The sequence below is a fragment of the Oncorhynchus clarkii genome, chromosome 4, assembly GCF_045791955.1.
Source record: "Oncorhynchus clarkii lewisi isolate Uvic-CL-2024 chromosome 4, UVic_Ocla_1.0, whole genome shotgun sequence".
In the NCBI taxonomy this organism is placed as follows: domain Eukaryota; kingdom Metazoa; phylum Chordata; class Actinopteri; order Salmoniformes; family Salmonidae; genus Oncorhynchus; species Oncorhynchus clarkii.
Genome location: NC_092150.1, coordinates 46823018 through 46848163, shown reverse-complemented (window position 1 = coordinate 46848163; position 25146 = coordinate 46823018). Strand labels below are relative to the sequence as shown.

The window sequence follows — 25146 nt, the reverse complement described above, 5'->3', positions numbered from 1 at the left end:
TGAGTGTGTAGAGGAATCACTATGCTGAGGCCTCCAAAAACATTCAAAGGTTTCCTAAAGTTCTAGTGAATGTGATGGACAGAGGGGGTGTGTTGCGTTTGAGTCTCTCTCTGCGTGTGTGTGTGTGTGTGTGTGTGTGTGTGTGTGTGTGTGTGTGTGTGTGTGTGTGTGTGTGTGTGTACTACACTACGTATGGAGTGCCATAGAGGCACTGGGGGAGGTAGTGGAATTTCCTTTACACAAACTTAGTAGAACCAACCTCTTTCACTGGAGAGAGAGAGAGGTTACACCAACCCCTTTTAGAAAGTGTGGGAGAGAGCAGAGGAGGGAGATGTTTACATTGCTTTGGCACTGCTTTGGCAATGTAAACATACGTTTCCCTTGCCAATAAAGCCCATAAATTTAAATTGAATTGATAGAGGCTCTGCCAAACATTTTAGGTAAGAGAGAGTTGGGGGAAATGAGTGAATAGCAAGGGAGAAGAAAAAAAGCATACTAAAGCCAAATCTTTGAGAAAGAAAAGGAGGGAGAGAGAATATGTGCAGAAGATCTAGGTGCTGCTGTAGGCCCTCCTTGGTTGGGTACAGAAGCACCAGATCATCAGCAAACAATAGACATTTGACTTCAGATTCTAGTAGGGTGAGGCCGGGTGCTGTTCTAGTGCCCTCGCCAATTTGTTGATATATATGTTGAAGAGGGTGGGGCTTAAACTGTATCCATGTCTCACCCAATGGCCCTGTGGAAATAAATATATGTGTTTTTTGCCCATTTTAACCACACACTTGTTGTTTGTGTACATGGATTTTACAATGTTCTATGCTTTTCCATCAATTTGTATAGCAGACCTTAATGCCAAATTGAGTCAAACGCTTTTTTGAAATCAACAAAGCATGAGAAGACTTTGCCTTTGTTTTGGTCTGTTTCTTTGTCAGTTAGGTTGTGCAGGATGAATATGAATCTGTTGTACGGTAATTTTGTAAAAAGCCAATTTGACATTTGCTCAGTACATTGTTTCACTGAAAACCTAAACAGGGAAATGTTAATGATAATGCAGAGGATTTTCCCAAGGTTGCTGTTGACGCATATCCCACGGTAGTTATTGGGGTTAAATTTGTCTCCACCTTTGTGGATTGGGGTTGATCAGTCCTTGGTTCCAAATATTGGAAAAGATGCCAGAGCTAAGGATGATGTTAAAGAGTTTAAGTATAGCCTATTGGAATTTTTGGACGATATAATTGTATCATTTCATTTAGGATACCATCAACACCACAAGCCTTTTTGGGTTGGAGGGTTTGTATTTTGTCCTGTAGTTCATTCAATGTACTTGGAGAATCCAGTGGCTTCTGGGAGTCTTTAATAGTTGATTCTAAGATTTGTATTTTATCATGTATATGTTTTTGCTGTCTGTTCTTTGTTATAGGGCCAAAAAGATTGGAGAAGTGGTTTATCCATACATCTCCATTTTGGATAGATAACTCTTCGTGTTGTTGTTTGTTTAGTGTTTTCCAATTTTCCCAAAAGTGGTTAGAGTCTATGGATTCTTTAATTACATTGAGCTGATTTCTGACTTCCTGTTCCTTCTTTGTTCGTAGTGTATTTCAGTATTGTTTTAGTGATTCACCATGGTGAAGGCATAGGCTCAGGTTTAATGGGTCTCTATGTCTTTGGTTGGATAGGTTTCTCAGTTTCTTTCTTAGGTTTTTACATTCTTCATCAAACCATTTGTCATAGTTGTTCATTTTCTTAGGTTTTCGGCTTGAATTTTTTTGACTTGATAGGAAAGCTGAGAGGTCAATTATACTATTTTGGTTTTCTACTGCCAAGTTATTACAGTGAAACGTTTTGTCCAGGAAGTTGTCTAAAAGAGACAGAATATTTTGTTGCCTCATTGTTCTTTCTCTCTCTACCCCCCACTCTCTCTCTCTCTCTTTGTTGTCTCTTCACTCACTCCCTCCCTCTTCTCCTTTTGTTTTTGTCATATTTGTGGTTTCATCACTGGTTTGCAAAAGATCAGGCAGGCCAACTATTCCTCAGGCTCCTACAGTGATCACATCTACTGTACCTGAGTCTAACATCCATAGCCACATGCCTGGCCAGAACCCACATCCCCATTCCTCTACTGCAAATCACATCAAGCCAGCACAGCACAAATACAGCCACTACAATTCTTGTTTTAGTAACAGTAAGCAGTGGAACATTTGGAGAGAAAAAGACAAGAGAGATTGAAAGAGAGAGAGAGGGAGAGATTTGGAGGTTTTGTATTTTGTGTTACAGCAGTTGGTAAGGAAAGGTTTGTTAAGAATGATAGAAAGAGAAAAATAAACATTTGGGAGTAGTTCTGTGTTCAAGTAGGGGTTGGTAAAGAATGGGTTGGTAAGGAGAGAGAGCCAGTGGGAGTTGCTAGATTCCAGTGGCACCTATAAAGGGAAGGAACTTACATTTAAAGTCAGAGGTATAGGTAATACGAGGGGGGAGAGGAGGAGTGTTTCATGTGTGCGTGTGTGTGTCCAACATGTAAATGATACACTGAATAGTCTACACTCCGCGCACACACCATACACCATACACCAGACATCTGCGTGCGCGCACACACACACACACACACACACACACACACACACACTGCTACAGATTCATAAGGAGCAAACCTCTGGCTTGCCGGCTTTCTAGGAGTTCTTATTTATTCCCCAATAAAGGCAGTGCTATGGTTACCCAGGGAGACCAGAGACCATTTCTTGAAGATACAGGAGTCCTTAGGTGAATTGTAGGCCTAATATCAAACATTTAAATTCTAGTCTGGTTTGCTCTCTATCTGGAGAAAAGAGCAGCCTCTGTTGGCTCAACAAGGTATAACAGTCCTGAATAACTCAAGCCCAATGCATGTGACCACATTCTGCCTTCTTTCTTTTGACTTTTTTTTTCTGGGAAAGAGACAAAGAGAAATAGAATTTGTGCCAGTAGGTCGGATTCGAACCCACACAACACAGTATATGTGTGCGCTGAAGGCAGCAGCCCGAATCGCTAGACCACCCCAGGCCACATGTAGATCATGTATGAAGATAATGTATTGATGTCAATGAGTGATTGGGATGAAGATTCTAGACACACGCAAGGACCTCCAGTTATGATTCTGCACTGGGCGTAGATCACTGATACACATAGATGGTGGTAGGTGGTGTATGGTTTCAGTTACAGTCCCAGCACATTTGGATCCTTGGAAGTTGTGGGAAGTTTTTGGTTTCCCATTGGTTCTTGGAACCACCTCAGTCCATGCCATGTGGAAAGATGACTTGTGTGGAATACCAACTGGGTGGCAGTGTAGCCTACCCGAGGCTCATTGAAAGTGGTTTATTTTGTATTTTTTTTATTATTATTTTTTTGTTTGTATTTTACCCTCTTTTTCTCCCCAATTTCGTGATATCCAATTGCGATTCAATTCCGATCTTGTCTCATTGCTGCAGCTCCCTAACGGGCTCAGGAGAGGCAAAGGTCAAGTCATGTGTCCTTCGAAACATGACCCACCAAACCACACTCCTTAACACCCACCCGCTTAACCCGGAAGCCAGCTGCACACCGTTCAAAGTCAGCCTGCGGGCCCCCGGCCCGCCACAAGAAGTCGCTAGAGCGCAATGAGCCGGCCAAACCCTCCCCTAACCCGGACGCCGCTTGGACAATTGTGCGCTGCCCTATAGGACTCCCGGTCACGACCGGTTGTGATACAGCTTGGGATCAAACCCGGGTCTGTAGTGACACCTCAAGCACTGCGATGCAGTGTTTAGAACGCTATGCCACTCAGTAACCCCATTGAAAGTGGATTAAGTGAGAGAGAATGGTACAGTGTAATAATGGTATGATAAGAAAGATGGTCATTTAGCAAATGCTGTGAACATTGGTCACAGTGGCCAAACTAAAGGGAAGAAGGAGCCAACAGCACACTAACAACACTATCAAATAAACATCTAACAACAGGAAAAAGACAAGACATGGTGTTCGCTCAAATCTGGGAATAACACATGACAGTTAAAGAGGCTGTACAGAATTTTTGACAGAAACGATTAGTAACTAAACTTCCATAGTGTACTGTAGATCCCACCTTGTGGGACGAATAAATGATTTCATTTAAAAATCATATTAATGGAATCTAATTGCCCTTCAACCACCCCCCAGCCCCTCTCTCTTTTTTTCCGACAGCTTTTGTCCACCTCACTATCTCACCTTAAAAAATACCATGGGTATTGATGAGTACATACCTAAGGGACAGACACCCCAAATGTTTCTCATTAGTGATCAGGAGAAAACTAGTTCTGAACAATACGCACAGTCACCAGACTTATGCATTCACAAATGAAAAAGACAAGGGCACTATATAAGGGGGACGAAAAGGTACGACAGCCAAAAAGCAGGAGAGGAAGGACAAGAAGATAAGGAGAGAAGAGAAAAGAAAGAAAGATGGCTCGCCGATCCCAGGGTACCAAACTCCACTTAGCAGGTGAGATGAAACGTGTGTGTTTAGTCTGTGTGTGAGAGTTATTGATGGAGGCAAGTTGACTCAAACCAAACCTCTCTCTCTCTCACCTCTAGTTCTGTGTCTAGTTGTGTCCTGTCATGCCATTGGCCTTAGTGACCTAATGGAGAGAGCTTCCCAGCGATCAGACAAGCTTCACTCACTCAGCACTTCCCTCAACAAGGACCTGGTCAGTAACAACCATCCCAGCTAGCACATTTGGTTGCTTGGAAGTTGTGGGAATGTCTGTTTTTGGTTTCACATTGGTTGTGGCAACGAAGCCATGCGTTTCCTGATTGGTAAAACTGAGCGTTTTTTAAACGTTCTGAGAACAGAAGTGAAAATGTTGCCTGTTCTGGGAATGTTTAGCTTTAGTTTGCAGGGAGGTTCTGAGAATATTTTACTCTGGTTTATTGAAAGTTTTCCTGGGAGGTTTTATTAAAGCTCTAAGAATGGAAATGATATGTTATTTGGAGGTTTTTGAATAACTTCCTTAACTTTCTCTGAATATTTCAATAACACTTTCAGATTATTTTGGGTAAACTTTTTTGAACTCTTAAGCACAGATGGGACACATGGAAATCCATTTCCTTTGGCATTCATCATGCAACATTTTTTATTTATGGCATCAGTGCGGTTAAAACCTATAATCTTCAGTCCTCTATCCATGGAATTAGTCCACTGCGCCACCAGGATGGAACTAACATGCCATGTTTTTTTTTTACACATACAAAAGCTGTTAATTTTTGTCTATTCAAACGGAATCCATTTCTAAAGGAAACAAGCACTCATTAGTGCATGCGGCCAACCCACCTGAACATGATTTTAAATAGAACCCTGAGGAAACCTGTAGGAAACATTATGCTGCAGAACTGAAATTAACGTTCTCTGAACTATTTGAGAATATTCTCAATGCCAGACCAGTTGAAGAATGAACGTTACAAAAAGTTTTATTAAATGTAACCACGTTGGAACTTTTAGGAGACTTTCTGTTCCATAAATGTGCTGAGAATGTTCCAAAGCCAAACAACTATCTTGTACCATTCCCAGAAAGTTGTAGGATGGTTAATAACCATAGGACAACCATGCATGTGTACGTTGGTCTGTGTGTGTATGTGTATCTGTGTGTATACCTGGTCTGTTTGTGTTCAAGATGTATGTATTGTTCGTTAAATTAATATGTTCAGAGTATTATGTGTCAGAGTATGTTCAATTTGAGCTAACCTTATTTTAACCGCTTTTTGCTGTTCCACCTCTCTCTCTCTGTCTCAGGACTCTCACTTCCCACCAATGGGACGAGTGATGATGCCACGTCCATCTATGTGTCACACCTCCTCACTCCAGACACCCAAGGACAAGGAGCAAGCGCTTAGAGTATCGGTCAGTAAAGCTCTGTGCTCTCCTCACTCATCTCTCTATTAGTTATAATCTCTCCCCTTTCTCTCTTTTCCCAGTCTACCTGCGTGAGCACTTCATTGATCAAATCTACAGCCCTGTAGATCTACAGCCCTTAGGCACAGATCTGAGAGGATTGGAGAGCTGTGAGCAATTTGCATCCAGCAGTCTTAAATTTGTGGAGTCTTGGAGATGAAGGAAAGAAGCCTCCTAACTCAGATGTACCATTCCTCTCCTCTCTCTCTGGGTTTGTCTCCTCCCTGTGGTATATATACATGTTAGTATTTACACCGTTCTAAAAAAGCAGTGCATTTAACAACCTGCACAAGAGTTCCTTGACTAAACCCCCAATCCCTACTATTCCTACTCCCCTTTCGTCAAGCCTGATTAAGACCTTTGGGTTGGAGCGTTGCACTCAGTAAAACAGCAGGAGCATTCGATTGACCTTTCCTTCATGACTTTACCCATTGTGTTCCTCAGGAGAATGAGCTGATCTCCCTGGCTCGCTCCCTCCTGCTGGCCTGGAATGATCCCCTGCTGCTGCTCTCCTCTGAGGCTCCCACTCTGCCACACCCCTCCAATGGTGACATCAGCAGTAAGATCAGGGAACTGCAGGACTACTCCAAGAGCCTAGGAGATGGACTGGACATACTGGTCAACAAGGTGGGTCACTGATGCTGTTTATCTGTGTGTGTGTGTGTTTTCATGTGAAGCATTCCAGACTGTACATGTACTAGTGGTTTTAGTTCAACAATTGAACACTGTGTTCAAGGTGACAACCTTTTTGCACTATCTTCTGCTTTAAAAAAAAAAATTCTCTCTTTCTCTATAGATGGGCCCCTCCTCCCAGTACATTTCTTCAATCCCCTTCAAGGGTGGAGACCTCGGCAATGACAAGACCTCCCGCCTCATCAACTTCCACTTCCTTATGTCCTGCTTCCGCAGGGACTCCCACAAAATCGACAGTTTCCTCAAGGTCCTTCGATGCCGGGCTACCAAAATGCGACCAGAAACATGTTAGGAGAAAATGTCAGACATTTTGGTTCGGGATTGTTCTATTTTCAAACTGATACAGAGCCAAAATGGGGTAGCCGTTTGAAGGAGAATTCAGGGGATTGGTTGTTATTAAGTTAGAGCATTAGTCATGATGTCACAAAATCTATGTCATCTACATTATCTGTAGACTATTCATAGACTATACATTAAATTCAACACCTGTCATCTGAACCACATTTTACCAGTGTAATATACAACTCAAGAGGTTTTATTATTGTTTATGTTCTGTAATGTATTTCATCAACAATATTCAACCTAATATTGGCACTTATAATCATTGAATAATCAACTTCAATGATTTATTTGGATAACACAAAGCATTCCTCCAAGTCATTCTTAGTAGATACAGAGGGCTGTTGATAGTTGACCAATGACCATCATGATAACATTTGCACATTAGAATACGATTTCTCAAGTCACGTATACTATGCACAATGTACTGTTTCACTAAATACCAAATAAAATCTTTATTGCATTATAAAACATGAATACTAGCAGTCCAACCAGTAGATCACTTAAAAATGTGAAACCGGGTTCAAACTTTCTGCAGGCACTGTGTGTACACAAATACATTGTTATTACTGTACGGTAACATACTGTAGGTACTATATATGTACACACACACTAGTTGGTGGATGCTTTATATATGGTGGATGCTTGGTGGATGCTTTATATATACATATATATATATATATACTGTTCAAAAATAAAGGGAACACTTAAACAACACAATGTAACTCCAAGTCAATCACACTTCTGTGAAATCAAACTGTCTGTCCACTTAGGAAGCAACACTGATTGACAATAAAGTTCACATGTTTTGGTCACTTTTGAATGCTGGCGGTGCTTTCACTCTAGTGGTAGCATGAGACGGAGTCTACAACCCACACAAGTGGCTTAGGTAGGGCAGCTCATCCAGGATGGCACATCAATGCGAGCTGTGGCAAGAAGGTTTGCTGTGTCTGTCAGCCTAGTGCCCAGAGCATGAAGGCGCTACCAGGAAACAGGCCAGTACATCAGGAGATGTGGAGGAGGCCGTAGGAGGGCAACAACCCAGCAGCAGGACCGCTACCTCCGCCTTTGTGCAAGGAGGAGCAGGAGGAGCACTGCCAGAGCCCTGCAAAAGTACCTCCAGCAGGCCACAAATGTGCATGTGTCTGCTCAAACGGTCAGAAACAGACTCCATGAGGGTGGTGTGAGGGCCCGACGTCCACAGGTGGGGGTTGTGCTTACAGCCCAACACCATGCAGGACGTTTAGCATTTGCCAGAGAACACCAAGTTTGGCATATTCGCCACTGGCGCCCTGTGCTCTTCACAGATGAAAGCAGGTTCACACTGAGCACGTGACAGACGTGACAGAGTCTGGAAACGCCGTGGAGAACGTTCTGCTGCCTGCAACATCCTCCAGCATGACCGGTTTGGCGGTGGGTCAGTCATGGTGTGGGGTGCATTTCTTTGGGGGGCCGCACAGCCCTCCATGTGCTCGCCAGAAGTAGCCTGACTGCCATTAGGTACCGAGATGAGATCCTCAGACCCCTTGTGAGACCATATGCTGGTGCGGTTGGCCCTGGGTTCCTCCTAATGCAAGACAATGCTAGACCTCATGTGGCTGGAGTGTGTCAGCAGTTCCTGCAAGAGGAAGGCATTGATGCTATGGACTGGCCCGCCCGTTCCTCAGACCTGAATCCAATTGAGCACATCTGGGACATCATGTCTCATTCCACGCCAGGTCTGGGAGGAGATCCCTCAGGAGACCATCCGCCACCTCATCAGGAGCATGCCCAGGCGTTGTAGGGAGGTCATACAGGCACGTGGAGGCCACACACACTACTGAGCCTCATTTTGACTTGTTTTAAGGACATTACATCAAAGTTGGATCAGCCTGTAGTGTGGTTTTCCACTTTAATTTTGAGTGTGACTCCAAATCCAGACCTCCATGGGTTGATAAATTTGATTTCCATTGATAAATTGTGTGATTTTGTTGTCAGCACATTCAACTATGTAAAGAAAAAAGTATTTAATAAGAATATTTCATTCATTCAGATCTAGGATGTGTTGTTTTAGTGTTCACTTTGTTTTTTTGAGCAGTATATATATATATATATATATATATATATATATATATATATGAGAGAGAGAGAGCGAGAGCGAGAGCGAGAGCGAGAGCGAGAGAGAGAGAGAGCCGTGCGCAAGCAGACTTTCAAAACACACAGACCCTCAGAGGCTCTCTCTGTGAGAGCAATGCAACAGCCGGGTGAAAACCTGACTCCTCTCCTGGTCGCTCTGTAAACCGACACCTGCTCGACATATTTAACAGCTCTGCTCTAGTCAAGAAGGGGATGAAGCAAAATCAGAGCGCAACCAAGCAGCCTACCGTGCCACTGCGAGTTGACATGTCAGACTATGAAGTGTCAGTGCAGCAACTCAATGATCTGTGTGCCAACGTTGACGGTTACTACAGCATGCCAACACACCATGTCGACGAGGTGTTCCCCAGGATATATGTTGGAAATGCGTGAGTTTCATTTGCTTGAGTTAATGTGTCAATGAAATGTTAATTCTAAACTTTATAGACAGGTATAAGGCTATTCGATCAACTTTGGTCTTGGCACACTTATCTGAAGCTAAATATGAGGTAGCAGTATTATGATATTAAAATGGAGTATAGTCTAAGTGCATCCACTGGCCTCAGTCATATACACTGATTGTACAAAACATTAGGAACACCTGCTCTTTCCATTACATAGACTGACCAGGTTAATCCAGATGAAGGCTATGATCCCTTATTGATGTCACTTGTTAAATCCAAAAATAATGATTTTTAAGCCTTGAGACAATTGAGACATTGATTGTGTATATGTTCCATTCAAAGGGTGAATGGGCAAGACAAAATATTGAGTTACCTTTGAACGGGTAATGGTAGTAGGTGCCAGGCGCAGCGGTTTGTGTGTCAAGAACTGCAACGCTGCTGGGTTTTTCACGCTTGACAGTTTCCCGTGTGTATCAAGAATGGTCCACCACCCAAATGACATACTGTATAGCCAACTTGACACCACAGTGGGAAGCATTGGAGTAAACATGGATCAGCATCCCTGTGGAAAACTTTTGACACCTTGCCCCAACGAATTGAGAATGTTCTGAGGGCAAAAGGTGGAGCAACTCAATATTAGAAAGGTGTTCCTAATGTTTTGTACACTCAGTGTCGTTACATCTGATAGCCAATAGGACTACAGCAGCCTATGTTGTGAAAATAACTTGTTTTCATTTTATTTGTTTGCTTTAATCATCCTGATTTTTAAATTAAACATTTATTGACAAAAGCCATACTGAAACAAAACTGATTACAGTGGGGCAAAAAAGTATTTAGTCAGCCACCAATTGTGCAAGTTCTCCCACTTAAAAAGATGAGAGAGGCCTGTAATTTTCATCATAGGTACACTTCAACTATGACAGACAAAATGAGAAAAAAAATCCAGAAAATCACATTGTAGGATTTTTAATGAATTTATTTGCAAATGATGGTGGAAAATAAGTATTTGGTCAATAACAAAAGTGTATCTCAATACTTTGTTATATACCCTTTGTTGGCAATGACAGAGGTCAAACGTTTTCTGTAAGTCTTCACAAGGTTTTCACACACTGTTGCTGGTATTTTGGCCCATTCCTCCATGCAGATCTCCTCTAGAGCAGTGATGTTTTGGGGCTGTTGCTGGGCAACATGGACTTTCAACTCCCTCCAAAGATTTTCTACGGGGTTGAGATCTGGAGACTGGCTAGGCCACTCCAGGACCTTGAAATGCTTCTTACGAAGCCACTCATTCGTTGCCCGGGCGATGTGTTTGGAATCATTGTCATGCTGAAAGACCCAGCCACGTTTCATCTTCAATGCCCTTGCTGATGGAAGATGCTGGTTTTCACTCAAAATCTCACGATACATGGCCCCATTCATTCGTTCCTTTACACGGATCAGTTGTCCCTTTGCAGAAAAACAGCCCCAAAGCATGATGTTTCCACCCCCATGCTTCACAGTAGGTATGGTGTTCTTTGGATGCAACTCAGCATTCTTTGTCCTCCTTTGTTACTTTGGTCCCAGCTCTCTGCAGGTCATTCACTAGGTCCCCCGGTGTGGTTCTGGGATTTTTGCTCACTGTTCTTGTGATCATTTTGACCCCACGGGGTGAGATCTTGCGTGGAGCCCCAGATCGAGGGAGATTATCAGTGGTCTTGTATGTCTTCCATTTCCTAATAATTGCTCCCACAGTTGATTTCTTCAAACCAAGCTGCTTACCTATTGCAGATGCAGTCTTCTCAGCCTGGTGCAGGTCTACAATTTTGTTTCTGGTGTCCTTTGACAGCTCTTTGGTCTTGGCCATAGTGGAGTTTGGAGTGTGACTGTTTGAGGTTGTGGACAGGCGTCTTTTATACTGATAACAAGTTCAAACAGGTGCCATTAATACAGGTAACGAGTGGAGGACAGAGGAGCCTCTTAAAGAAGAAGTTACAGGTCTGTGAGAGCCAGAAATCTTGCTTGTTTGTAGGTGACCAAATACTTATTTTCCACCATAATTTGCAAATAAATTCATTAAAAATCCTACAATGTGATTTTCTGGATTTTTTTTTCTAATTTTGTCTGTCATAGTTGAAATGTACCTATGATGAAAATTACAGGTCTCTCTCATCTTCTTTAAGTGGGAGAACTTGCATAATTGGTGGCTGACTAAATACTTTTTTGCCCCACTGTATGTAACAGTATAGCTTCCGTCCTTCACCTCACCCCTACCTGGGCTCGAACCAGGGACCCTCTGCACACATCCACAACAGCCACGCTCGAAGCATCGATACCCATCGCTCCACAAAAGCTGCGGGGGAACAACTACTTCAAGGTCTCAAAGCGAGTGATGTCCCTGACTGAAACGTTATTAGCGTTATCACCGGCAACAACGTCGCCTATTTGCACAAACCCACCTTCGCTGGACAAGACAGGACTGGATAAAAGTGCTCTTCACTGACGAGTCTGGGTTTTGTCTCACCAGGGGTGATGATCGGATTCTCGTTTATCGTTGAAGGAATGAGCGTTACACCAAGGCCTGTACTCTGGAGCAGGATCGATTTGGAGGTGGAGGGTCCGTCATGGTCTGGAGTGGTGTGTCACAGCATCATCGGACTGAGCTTGTTGTCATTGCAGGCCGTCTCAACGCTGTGCGTTACAGGGAAGACATCCTCCTCCCTCATGTGGTACCCTTCCTGCAGGCTCATCCTGACATGACCCTCCAGCATGACAATACCACCAGCCATACGGCTCATTCTGTGCGTGATTTCAGGAATGTCAGTGTTTGCCAGTGTTTGCCATGGCCAGCGAAGAGCCCGGAATTAAATTCTATGTGAAACCGGGTTCAAACTTTCTGCAGGCACTGTGTGTACACAATTACATTGTTATTACTGTACGGTAACATACTGTAGGTACTGTATATGTATATATGTGTATATATATATATATATATATATATATATATACATATATATACATATATATACATATATACATATATACATATACATATATATATATATATATATATATACATATACATATATAGATATATACATATATATATACATACATACATATATATATATATATATATATATATATATATATATATACATACACATATATATATATATATATATATATATATATATATATATATATATATATATATATATATATATATATATATACATATATATACACACACACACACACACACACACACAACAGGTCTTGGACCTGTTGGATCGAAGGGTGAGGGCTAGGGCCATTACCCCTGAAATGTCCGGGAACTTGCAGGTGTCTTGGTGTAAGAGCGGGTAACATCTCACAGCAAGAACTGGCAAATCTGGTGCAGTCCATGAGGAGGAGATGCACTGCAGTACTTAATGCAGCTGGTGGCCACACCAGTACTGATTGTTACTTTTGATTTTGACCTCCCTTTGTTCAGGGACACATTATTCCATTTCTGTTAGTCACAGGTCTGTGGAACTTGTTCAGTTTATGTCTCAGTTGTTGAATCTTATGTTCATACAAATATTTAAACTTGTTAAGTTCGCTGAAAATAAATGCAGTTGACAGTGAGAGGACGTTTCTTTTTTTGCTGAGCTTAGAAATTGCAAATTCAACAATGAGTGGTTTGGAAGGAATCAGTGGCTAACTGCAAACTAGCCTGCTGAGCAGTCACTAGCCTGCTATTCAGTGGAGTGGGTGTGTGGTCTAAGTCTGGGTTTAAGAGTCTCTTTTCCAAGGTTAAAAATATAAACATTCAACATTGGCCATGCTGTCAATCCAGCATGACTTTTGGTGCATTCAAAACAGCTGGAAACTCGGAACTTGGAAATCACAGACTTCAGTGAGTTCAAGACAACTGGGAACTCTGGGGAAAAAAAGAAAACTCAGACTGGGAAATACGTTTTGAACAGTCACCCAACTCGGAATTCCATGTCGGGAACTCTGGCCTCATTTATGGTGCTTCAAGACAACTGGGAACTCTGAGGGGGGAGGGGGTGGGGGGGTCAAGGTCAGATCATAATGTCATTGATCTTCAGGTCAGAGCTCTGACCTGAAGATCAATGACATTATGATCTGACCTTGCCCCCCCCCCCCTCAGAGTTCCCAATTGTCTTGAAGCACCATAAATCCAGAGAATGACAGATTTCGATAACAAAGTTTGATGACAAAATGTTCCCATGAAAGACCATTGCGCCACCTTCCTCTTCAAGTGAGCCCAGCACAAAAACTTGATCCAAAATGGTCTTGTGTGCTGCTGCATAAATTATGTATTATGCCAGGGAGATATGTATACTGTATATGTATACTGTAGCTAAGAAAGTAATGCTAAGTGTATGTTGTGTAGTAAGCTGTTAGCTGTTGGTGGTGCACATGAAGCCTATAGCCTGTTCTAGAGAAATGTAATCATCAAAAATTGTAAGAGCTTTCATTGTCTGCTTATATGCCCCCTTAAATTTGTCCTACGGTTCTGACTTGGTGTACAGGGAGAATACTGTAAGAACGGCCTATGTTTTGAATTCTGTCGCTGTACATTTCAAAAGTGCTGAACAAATAGTTATTAACAACATCCGTCCTAGCTCGCTCATTAATGTCTTAATCAAAATTACAGACTGCCTCTTATCTGCTCGCCATCCCCTTATGCCATAATTTGTACATCTCAATTGTCAGTAGACACCACATTTCTCTAAGTATGTTAGCCATATCAGCTATGCTTTTTTAAAGGCAGTAAATGTGGCTGAATTAACTGTTTTGCTGCCAGACAAGGCTCCGCTGATAGCCAGGTGTAGCGGTGGTACGGATTCACTCCATGTTGCTGAAAATAAATATTTTCTCTTGGGCTTTATGAAGGCCTTTGAGGGTTTGAGGGTACCGTTTGCCACCTTTTCTGGCATGCACCAAAATTCTTATTTTTTTTAAGTTTGCCCCACCAAGATTTACATGCTAAAATGGACACTGGTAATGGTACAGCTAATAACACATCCCTGTACAACTTTATACCACTACACATGTACAATGCCTTAAGAAAGTATTCCTTCCCCTGACATTTACATATTTTATGTTATTTTGTGTGATTTTTAAAAATAGATTCAATTTAGATTTTTGGTCACTATAATTCACACAATAACCCATAATATCAAAGAGGAATTAAGTTTTTTGAAAAAAAGGATACAATTTAATAAAAAACTGAAAAGCTGAAATAAGTAATAACATAAATTGTATAGACTCACTCTGTGTGCAATAATATAGTGTTTAGCATCATTTTTGAAGTAGTACTTCATCTCTGTAACCCACACACAATTATATGTAATTTATCTCAGTCGGGGCAGTGAATTTCAAACACAGATTCAACCAAAAAGACCAGGGAGATTTTCCAATGCCTTGCAAAGAAGGTTGATGGAGGATGGGTAAATTAAAAAAGAACATTGAATAATATTCCCTTGAGCATGGTGAAGTTATTAATTACACTTTGGATGGTGTATTAATACACCCAGTCACTAGAAAAATACAGGTGTCCTTCCTAATTTAGTTGCCGGGGAGGAAGGAAACTGCTCAGGGATTTCACCTTGAGGCCAATGATAAAACAGTTACAGAGTTCAATGTCTGTGATAGAAAACTGAAGATGCATCAACAACATTTTAGTCACTCCACAATACTAACCTAATTGACAGAGTGAAAATAAGGAAGCCTGTACAGAATAAAAATATTCTAAAACATGCATCCTGATTGCAACAAGGCACTAAAGTAATACTGCAAAAAATGTGACAAAGCAATTAAATGAATACACATTTTGAATACAAAATTGAATACAAAATTGAATACAAAATTGTTATGTTTGGGGCAAATCTAATACAACACATTACTGAGTACCACTCTCCATATTTTGAAGCATAGTGGTGGCTGCATCATGTCATGGGTATGCTTGTAATCATTAAGGAATTTTTCAGGATAACAAGAAACGGAACAGAGCAAAGTACAGGCAAAATCCTAAAGGAAAATCTGGTTCAGTCTGCTTTCCACCAGACACTGGGATATTAATTCACCTTTCAGCAGGACAACAACATAAAACACAAGGCCAAATCTTCAGTGGACTTGCTTACCAAGAAGACAGTGGATGTTCCTGAGTGGGCGAGTTGAATTTTGACTTAAATCTACTTGAAAATCTATGGTAAGACCTGAAAATGGTTGTCTAGCAATGATCAACAACCAATTTGTCAGAGTTTGAAGAATTACCAAAATAATAAAATGGACAAATTTTGCACAATCTAGGTGTGGAAAGTTCTTAGAGACTTATCCAGAAAGACTCACAGCTGTAATGGTTGCCAAGGGTGATCTACAAAGTGTTGACTCAGGGGAGTGCATACTTATGTAAATTAGATATTTCTGTATTTCATTTCAAATAAATTAGCAAACATTTAGAATCATGTTTTCACTTTGTCATTATGGGGTATTCTGTATAGATGGGTGAAAAAAAATATTTAAGCCATTTTGAATTCAGGATGTAACAACAAAATGTGAAATAAGTCAAGGGGTATGAATACATTCTGAAGGCATTGTATATGCCTGTATATAGTACCACTCTAGGTTTGTAATGGTTATGACACCTACAGCACTTTGTTTTTTAGTATTGTGGCCATGAACACGATGCGTCTGAAGAAGCTAGGCATCACCCACATTCTGAATGCAGCGGAAGGCAACTCCTTCATGCACGTTAACACCAACGCGGAGTTCTACGCTGGCACAGGCATCACATACCACGGCATGGGCGCCAGTGACACAGACCACTTTGACCTCAGCATCTACTTCGAGGAGGGGGCGAACTTCATCGAGAAGGCCTTGGCACACAATGATGGGAAGGGTAAGATAAAACCTTTCTGAGACAAGGGAAAATGCACACCTGAGTTAGAGAGGTGCAGGCCGACGGAGCAAAACACTTAGAGCAATAGTTAGCCACCGCTTTTTCTTTTAAGGCAAAACAAATATGGGAAGAGTAAGGTAACAGTTAATTGTTTTGGTGTGAGCCTCTGCATGAGATCAGTGGAATATAATACATTACAGTACATGACCTCATTGCGCTAAGATTATGAAAAGGGTCTTCTGTGGTCTAATGGGATGACTGTTTCAACACAGTCACACCAGGGATGGATGCAGAGTTGACTTCAGTAGAATCAATTATATTTTAATAGATTTTTGGCATCGTGCATGTAGAAACTGGAAATTTGAGTTGAATTCAAATGCAGAATTGTCTCAATTTAGAAATATTAAATGAAATACATTGACGCAACATTTTATCCCAGTATTTTATGTAATATTTTATCCTTATTTGTTGCAATATTGTGTCCCGTTCTCTCTGTCCTAAAACCCATGTCCCTCAGGTAAAGTGTACATTCACTGCAGAGAGGGCTACAGTCGCTCCCCAACACTGGTCATCGCCTACCTGATGCTGTGCCACAGGATGGACATTCGGTCCGCCCTGTCCATGGTACGACAGAAGAGAGAGATCGGACCTAACGATGGCTTCCTGCGCCAGCTGTGTCGCCTCAACGAAACTCTGGCGGCCGAAGGAAAGTTCTGGAACCAATGACGGTTTTCTTTCCCCTGTACTCGTACCTTACAAGTCTGTACAGATAAACAGACACGTGAAAGAGTGTAGTTCAGGACACCTGGAAAGTATGTACCTGTAAATGTACACAGATACGCACATTCACTGACTGCCATCCTTGACTTGTAGGCTGGCTCAAGCATGGCTTGTCCTTTGATTTAAATTCAGAAAGACACTGTATTCAAGTGAAAGGGAATACTTAGTCAGTTGTAAAACTGAATGCATTCAACTGAAATGTGTATTCCGCATTTAACCCAACCCCTCTGAATCAGGGAGGAACAATCCCTACAACTCCCCCTCTGTCTCTCCATCCAATTCCTTCCTTCCTTCACACTGCCAGTCTTTTCTAGCCTCTGTGCTGTGGAGCTTGCATCTACTCGTCAAGGTGATTTCTAGAGAACCATTGAATGGTTATGTTATCAGGTTTACTTTTCCTCCTGCTCCATTTGAGTGTCTAAATAAGAAATAGTTCTCATTTTGCTGTAGCATGTTTTTTTTTGCACATTTATGAGAAACTATCATGGTTTACATATGGCCTACAGTCTAAATGAGATCATGGTATGTTCTTACACACACACACACACGACATGAGGACTAAACTAAGGCCCCTGACCAATCGTTTGTATGACATGCAGTCCTCCCAATCCCATCTGTCTATAATATTATTTCACATCTTCCCACTGCTGGTAACACAGATCATGTGACACACCAAATTAACGTATATTCGATTACTTTTTAGTTAGTAGAGATTTATGTAGTATTGATATGGTTAACCTACAGTACCAGTCAAAAGTTTGGACTCACCTACACATTCAAGGGTTTTTCTTTATATGTTCTATTTTCTACATTGTAGAATACTAGTGAAGAGATCAAAACTATGAAATAACAAATATAAAATCTTAGTAACATAAAAAAGTGTTAAACAAATAAAAATATAGTTTATCTTTGAGATTTTTCAAAGTATCCACCCTTTGCCTAATAAAGGTAAAAATAAATTGCCTTGATGACAGATTTGCACACTCTTGGCATTCTCTCAAACAGCTTCACCTGGAATGCTTTTCCAACAGTCTTGAAGGAGTTCCCACATATGCTGAGCACTTGCTGGCTGCATTTTCTTCACTCTGCGGTCCAACTCATCCCAAACCATATCAATTGGGTTGAGGTCAGGTGATTGTGGAGGCCAGGTCATTTGATGCAGCACTAGATCACTCTCCTTCTTGGTCAAATAGCTCTTACACAGCCTGGAGGTATGTTGGGTCAAACAAATGATAGTCCCACTAAACACAAACCTGATTGTATGGCATATCGCTGCAGAATGCTGTGGTAGCCATGCTGGTTAAGTGTGCCTTGAATTGTGAATAAATCACTGACAGTGTCACACCTCCTCCTCCATGCTTCACGGTGGTAACCACACATGCAGAGATCATCTGTTCACCTACTCTGCGTCCCACAAAGACACGGAAATCACAAATTTGGACTCATCAGACCAAAAGGGCAAATTTACACTGGTCTAATGTCCATTGCTAGTGTTTCTTGGCCCAAGCAAGTCTCTTCTTATTATTGGTGTCCTTTAGTAGTCGTTTCTTTGCAGCCTGATTCACACAGTCTCCTCTGAACAGTTGATGTTGAGATGTGTCTGTTACTTGAACTCTGTGAAGCATTTATTTGGGCTGCAATTTCTGAGGCTGGTAACTCTAATGAACTTATCCTCTGAAGCAGAGGTAACTCTGGGTCTTCCAGACTTCTAAACTGTTATTTAGCTGATTTCTTTAAAGAAGAAACCACTAGTACAGATAGTATTTCTTATTTAGTTTTGTCGTTATTTTTTCTAATTGTATTTCTTCAGTGAATACCAGGTATACTGACACTATTGAAAAAGTTGTGTAGAGATTCTGCTATTGACCAGCAGGGGGATTGAGTCCATTATAACCTTTATGTGAGCAGCAATATATCAGGCTGGACAACATTTGGTGTTCTCTGTCTGTATCAACTGGTCTAGGGCTGGCTCTGCTGATATTCCTGTAATGCCTGCATACCGTTAGGAATGGGGTAGGATGGCCTGTATTCACAAAACGTCTCAGAGTAGGACTGCTGATCTAGGATCAGTTTAGCCTTGTAGATAAGAAGAATACAAATTATTACTTGAAAGTGGGAACTGATCCTAGATCAGCGCTCTTACTCTGAGACACTGAATACGATCAAAACAGCGCCACTCTCTCTCTACAGGTAGGCCATCTATCTGATGCTGTCTGGTCCAAACGAGTATGACATTGTTGCCGCCCATGGCATTGACTCCTTTGATAAAAAGAGTATAAAAACATTTGCCAATAAGTGTTGAGCTAAACTGAGCAAGTTCAAAGGTGAATGGTCATGGCGCACCAACAAAAAAGTTGTCAAGGGAAATCAGCTTGGAATTTTGCATCACTGCAATCAAATCCCATTGAGAGCATACGTAATTGACAGAAAAACGTGAATTGTTGCGTCTCGTTGTGTTGTCCTTCAGTGGCTAGCTAGCAGAAATAGTCTCTTTCCTAAAATAGCCAAGGCTGGAGATAGGGATTTGGACTTGTGGTTTTACTTAATTCTCCATACTGGCCAATGATTATAACGGCAATTCTGATCGAACCATTAAATCATACATTGTTGAGCCCCTGGCCTGAGAGGATGAAAGTTCAATATGTAGCTAGATGTAGAAGGCTAATGTTAACTACCAACGTTGCACATGAATGGAAGTTAGGATAGCGAGCAAGCATTTTAGCCAGGTAGCCTAGGACAACAAAAAATACTATTATGTACTGTATGCCAGAAAGAGTGATAGATAGTTTTGAGGCCGTTTCGCCAACATGAAAGAGAGGAGGATGCCATTGGTGGTTCTCTACAAGTAGGGTGAGTCAACATGTTTTTCTACTTGCGCACACACACGCACAGCTAACCTTGTGGGGACACACAATTCAGTCCCATTCAAAATCCTATTTTCCCTAACCCAAAAACCTAACCTCAACCCTAACCCTAGTGTATTACCCTAAAATTAACCCTAGCTCCTAACATCAATTTTAATCTTAACCCTAAAACCCCTTAGAAATAGCATTTGACCTTGTGGGGGACTAACAAAATGTTGGTCAAATGTGTGTTTGTTTACTATTCTTGTGGGGATGGCTGGTCCCCACAAGAATAGTTAAACATAGCCATGTTGATTGGAATAAATTGTTTTTGGTATCTTTTAGTTGTCACTGTATTAGACTAAGCAGAGGTGATTTGATGATGCTGAAATGTTGAAGTTGAAATGGTGCTGGAATAGTGGAGGCAGATCCTGTTTTCTTTGTGACTTGCGGTAACTCTCTGTAGTTCTAAATCAATTTGTTTAGTGGTCTGAAAATGTCAGAAACATTGACTTGCATTGACTTGCTTGTAACTAACTGTCTGTTACTGTACCTGCAATATGCTTTGTGGACTTCACTGGACAGAGGTTGCTATCTTGCTTTGTGATAAAACAAAGATGTGTTTGAATTAATTCTGCCACTGTGTCTTCTTATTGTCTCTGCCTTTAGGCCTACAGTATATATCACGGTTGCAAGGCATATGAATTAACAGGTTATAGAGCAAACACCACAATAATCACAACACGTAGGTTGTAATATTGCCCAGCTTCCCCAGTGACTTTACCTACTGGTTATGTAACACTGTTTTGCATGAGTGTGTGTGTAGAGGGAGTTGGGCGGAATTATTGAATATACTATATGACGCGTGGACGGCAGGCTATTTACATTCACAGAGTGAAGAAACTCATGCTTGAATTAACCTGTGCCCAGGCACGTGCTCAAACATTGTATTGATGACATGGACACTTCACATTACTCACAAGCTCTGGTTTAATTTAAACTAGAGTCTCATATACAGTATCTGCAAGGTTTCTAAATGTGGGTTTGAGCACTAAGTAGTGTCCTTTTTTAATGTAATGCAATTTGATGAGCGTGTGTATGAGAGTGGAAGTATGTGTGTGTGTGCTATTTTTGTGCCTTTCTGTACTGTACTTATTCAGGTTCAAGTTCAAAACAGACCCTGTAACAAGACAGAGAAAGACAGAGAAAGAGAGTATGTATTTATTAGATACATATATTGCGACTAGACTAGCAACAACTACCGTACAAATATTTTCTTTTAAAACAATGAACACAAATCTCAAAACCACATTTTACAATTGCCCTGGTTGATTGTTTGAACCAGTCAGCCCAACACAGAACAACACATATCGGACATAACATAACACCATCAGTCAATATAATATATGCAATGTGAACAGAACACTGGCTTGAGCAGCAGGTGACAGGAATCACAGTGCATTTCCGGAATTGTCTCGTGTGTGTTTGTGTTGTAGTAGTACACTGTTTGTACAATTCAATTATATATACTTTTTTACATTTTATTCTGACAAAACCCCTGAAAGTTATTATTTGATTAAGAACCGTGGCACAACATAGTCACATGGGTTAACAACAGTAACGTTTATATAACTTTAATACTTGTAGGACCTAGGCTGAGAAACCCTGATGATGACTGCATGAGGTTATGTTTTTCTGGGGGAGAGACACACATTGAGGCTTGCATCCGGTGCTTTCACTTGAGCTAAAATTGCAGTTTTATAAGAGAAAAAGTGTCAACAAGCGGTCATCAAAATGGAAAAAAAGGACGAGAAGAACCACTACTGTGCATCAACTTGCATAGTTATAATATATGCTTTTTCTCAAGCAATAATACCATATGAAGAGATTATTGGTCCAAACTTTATGATTTGTTGGTCATCTTGCATGTAACAAACGTCCAGTTAAGTGGCAGATATGGTGTAGTGGTAACACTCCCCAATCTCAACACACGCCGGAGACCTGGGTTCAACCCCGAGTTGTCCCTTTCAACTTCCTCCCTTCTCCACCTCTGTATCACCTTGTCATTTCTAAACTCTTGAAATAAAGCTTAATAATAAGCTAAGTTAAACAAACTGAGGGGTGCTGAATCTATAACCTGACAACCTACGGTCGCATTCACTATCAATACCTTTTTCTAAGGGAAAACCAAAATGAGAACTCTTATTCGAAAGATTTCGAAACAGTTTCTCCCATTTTGTGCCTTCATTAGGAACATGACCATAGCCGCGGGGAGTAGGAGTGCTGAAGTAGGTGCAGCACAAACTGGTAAATTGCCAAAATTAATTAAATATTAAACTTGACAAAATTAAATAATTAGTCCTGTTTGTACATATGTCTAAATAAATAAAATAATTCAAAATACTACACCAGAGAGGATAATGTAGCCACCGAGGATTAATAGCTTCCTTTACAATATCGCTGTGAATTGTTTAAATCACAAACATAGCACATAGACCCACACAGCCTGCAATTTGGGCAGCTGGCTTAATTTCAAACAGCTGATTGTGGAGTTGCGGCTGTTAGTAAACAGCAGCTAGAATTGGTCTTATATTTCAAAATACAATTGCTGGAAAAACATAGTTTTGAAGTCAAATGACTACGGCTGAAAAGAAAAGACCCTAATCTGTCTGTAGTTAGGCTACCAAATCTCCCAATATTGAGTTTAAAAAATAAATAATTATTTTACCTTTATTTAACTAGGCAAGTCAGTTAAGAACAAATTCTTATCTTCAATGACGGCCTAGGAACAGTGGGTTAACTGCCTGTTCAGGGGCAGAACGACAGATATGTACCTTGTCAGCTCAGGGATTCAAACTTGCAACCTTTCAGTTACTAGTCCAATGCTCTAACCACTAGGCTACCCTGCGTGACCAGCAGATAGCATCTGCCATCCACGGCGAGCAAACATATTCACAGAATCCCAGCCCCTTTCACTCACAGAGTCTGTGCCTCTGAATTATATAAAATAAATTTACTATAATTTCTTCCACCAGGCCAGATGGACATCATATTGTACAATCTGCATCTCCCCTCTTTCCGTAGGCCCAAACAGTTGTGAATTAAATTAACTTATTAGGCTGCACTGCAGTGACTACTGTTACCAACTCTAGGCCTACTCATCACATTAGGAATTGTATCTTCAACCACCTCCCACAAACACAGAATTCTATAGCCTCCGTTCACCACTCCACATAACATTTAGTCAGACCTGAGCAAATTTGTTAACACCTCTACACAGTTTGTCTCATTGGAAATTTCAGATGTTTTAATTTTTTACCAGAACCAATATGGTGTATAAAAGTGTTTCCCCCAATCCCGGTCCTTGATTTGAGAATAGAAACTTTACTATCCCATCCATCAGACATGCTCTATACCATTCAACTGGTGGGAAGAGCAGATAAATGTTCAACTGAAACCTCAAGATGGTCATTTGCTTGTTAGCAATATTTGGGCAATACTCTTGCCTTGCCAACACAAAGACCAGGATGGAAAAACACAGGAGTAGGTATTGGACTTTTCCCTCTGCCTATACTGTGTTCGCTCCAAGCTATCCCACAATCTCCCATTCTATATACTGTACTTGATTAATGATTACCACTGGAAATTGACAGGAAATGGATGAGTTTCCACCATACTGCTTTCACTTATCTGGTCCTTTCAGACCAGTATTCATGAAGGTAAGTTGAGAGAAGAGAAAGCACACTGCTAAAGATTTTTTATAATATTATAATTCAATGGCTGATTTCATAAAAATAATTGTCTCAAGAGCAGGTTGAGGGAGGGAAACATACCCAAGTAAGAAACTGAACGTAAGTAAGTCTAACTTTTTAACAATAAAAATAAAAAGAGCTCTGGGATGTCACCATCTCTTGATGTATGTTTTTTTTTGTCATAACCTATGAAACATCTAACAAAAATAATTGATCAGTGAGTGTCTGGGCACAAGAACCACTATCACATTCTGCAGAGCAGCAATGTCTGTATGATTTGTCTAGCGTTATGCCTCCAGACCGGTTTGTGCAGTCTTTTCAACTTGCCGTGATAATGACCATAGGAGTTTACAAGACAACCTAATCTGGGACCAGGCTTGGTTAGACAGTGATGAGGGACATAAACAAGAGTTGTGACATAGATCTTGTTGAGCTACATTCAATACTGAGCTAGGACAGAACATCCTAAAACACACTATGTGGAGGGAACCTCACCTAAACATCTCCTGATCCTGTGAGTCTATTCTGAGCCTATTAGAGGAAGGGGTTGTGAGAAACTACACTTCAGAGCGAATGTCAAAAGCCTCCAATACCGCTTGAATTTAAGATGGTGTCATTTTATATACAGTTCCTGTCAAGAAGCTTCACACAAACAATGTGAGCGTACGATACAGCAGCTGGCTATCCATGCATGCGAACCACAACTCCTTTTCATTCTGTTTCCACTTCATTGTCTGAGGTATGAATAGTTGTTTAAATCTCTCTTTTGTGGTTTCTGTTTTGAAATTTTTATAGCTTGTTTCTTATTTTACAGTAATATTTTTTCTGAAAAAAACGTATATAATATTCCTGTTTACATTAAGACAGACAGACGGCAAATTCATGGGGTGACGTTTCCACCAAGTTGTCATCTAAAGTCAGTTTTACTTTAACCCATCTATAGATCAAGATTAAGATTGGTTAGAGGAGAACCCAGGTCAGTGAGTTAAGGGGGTCTTCCACCTTGAGCGAACAATACAAACCAGCTGAGATCAAAGTGAAGTTTCATGAAGACCTAGTCTGCGTCAGAAATATGGGGCCATTTGGACACACGCCTACACTGCACAGATGTTCAGAAAGTGTCTACAGCTGATTGTTTTACACAGTAAAGCATCATATCAGACAAGCTCTGACAACACAGACATTAACTGAGCAATTAAATCAAATGCTAAACAACAAACAACAATAATCATAACAACAAAAAAACCTCAACATAATTATCCAAGTCGTGAACTAAGATCCAAGTTGTCTTTTCTTTCCCTCCGTTTCTGGGCTTTCAGTCTCTTTTTCAAAAAAATGTAAAATACTTTATTGAGATCAATCTGTCAGACAAACAGCATTTCAACCCGGAAGT

At 40.9% G+C, this 25146-nt stretch overlaps 3 protein-coding genes across 3 annotated transcripts in view; 2 read left to right on the top strand and 1 right to left on the bottom strand.

Annotated features, from left to right (window-relative positions):
* LOC139406902 (uncharacterized) overlaps nucleotides 1-25146 on the bottom strand; it is a 624715-nt gene that overhangs the window by 374585 nt on the left and 224984 nt on the right. The window lies entirely within an intron of this gene.
* Nucleotides 4450-6920, top strand: LOC139407713 (prolactin-2). The gene is made up of 5 exons (XM_071151564.1): nucleotides 4450-4489; nucleotides 4582-4694; nucleotides 5777-5884; nucleotides 6380-6562; nucleotides 6732-6920. Exons 1-5 carry the CDS (start codon nucleotides 4450-4452, stop codon nucleotides 6918-6920), a joined length of 633 nt encoding a protein of 210 aa, XP_071007665.1.
* Nucleotides 9168-20630, top strand: LOC139406896 (dual specificity protein phosphatase 3-like). The gene is made up of 3 exons (XM_071150031.1): nucleotides 9168-9471; nucleotides 16146-16378; nucleotides 16896-20630. Exons 1-3 carry the CDS (start codon nucleotides 9296-9298, stop codon nucleotides 17102-17104), a joined length of 618 nt encoding a protein of 205 aa, XP_071006132.1. The 5' UTR covers nucleotides 9168-9295; the 3' UTR covers nucleotides 17105-20630.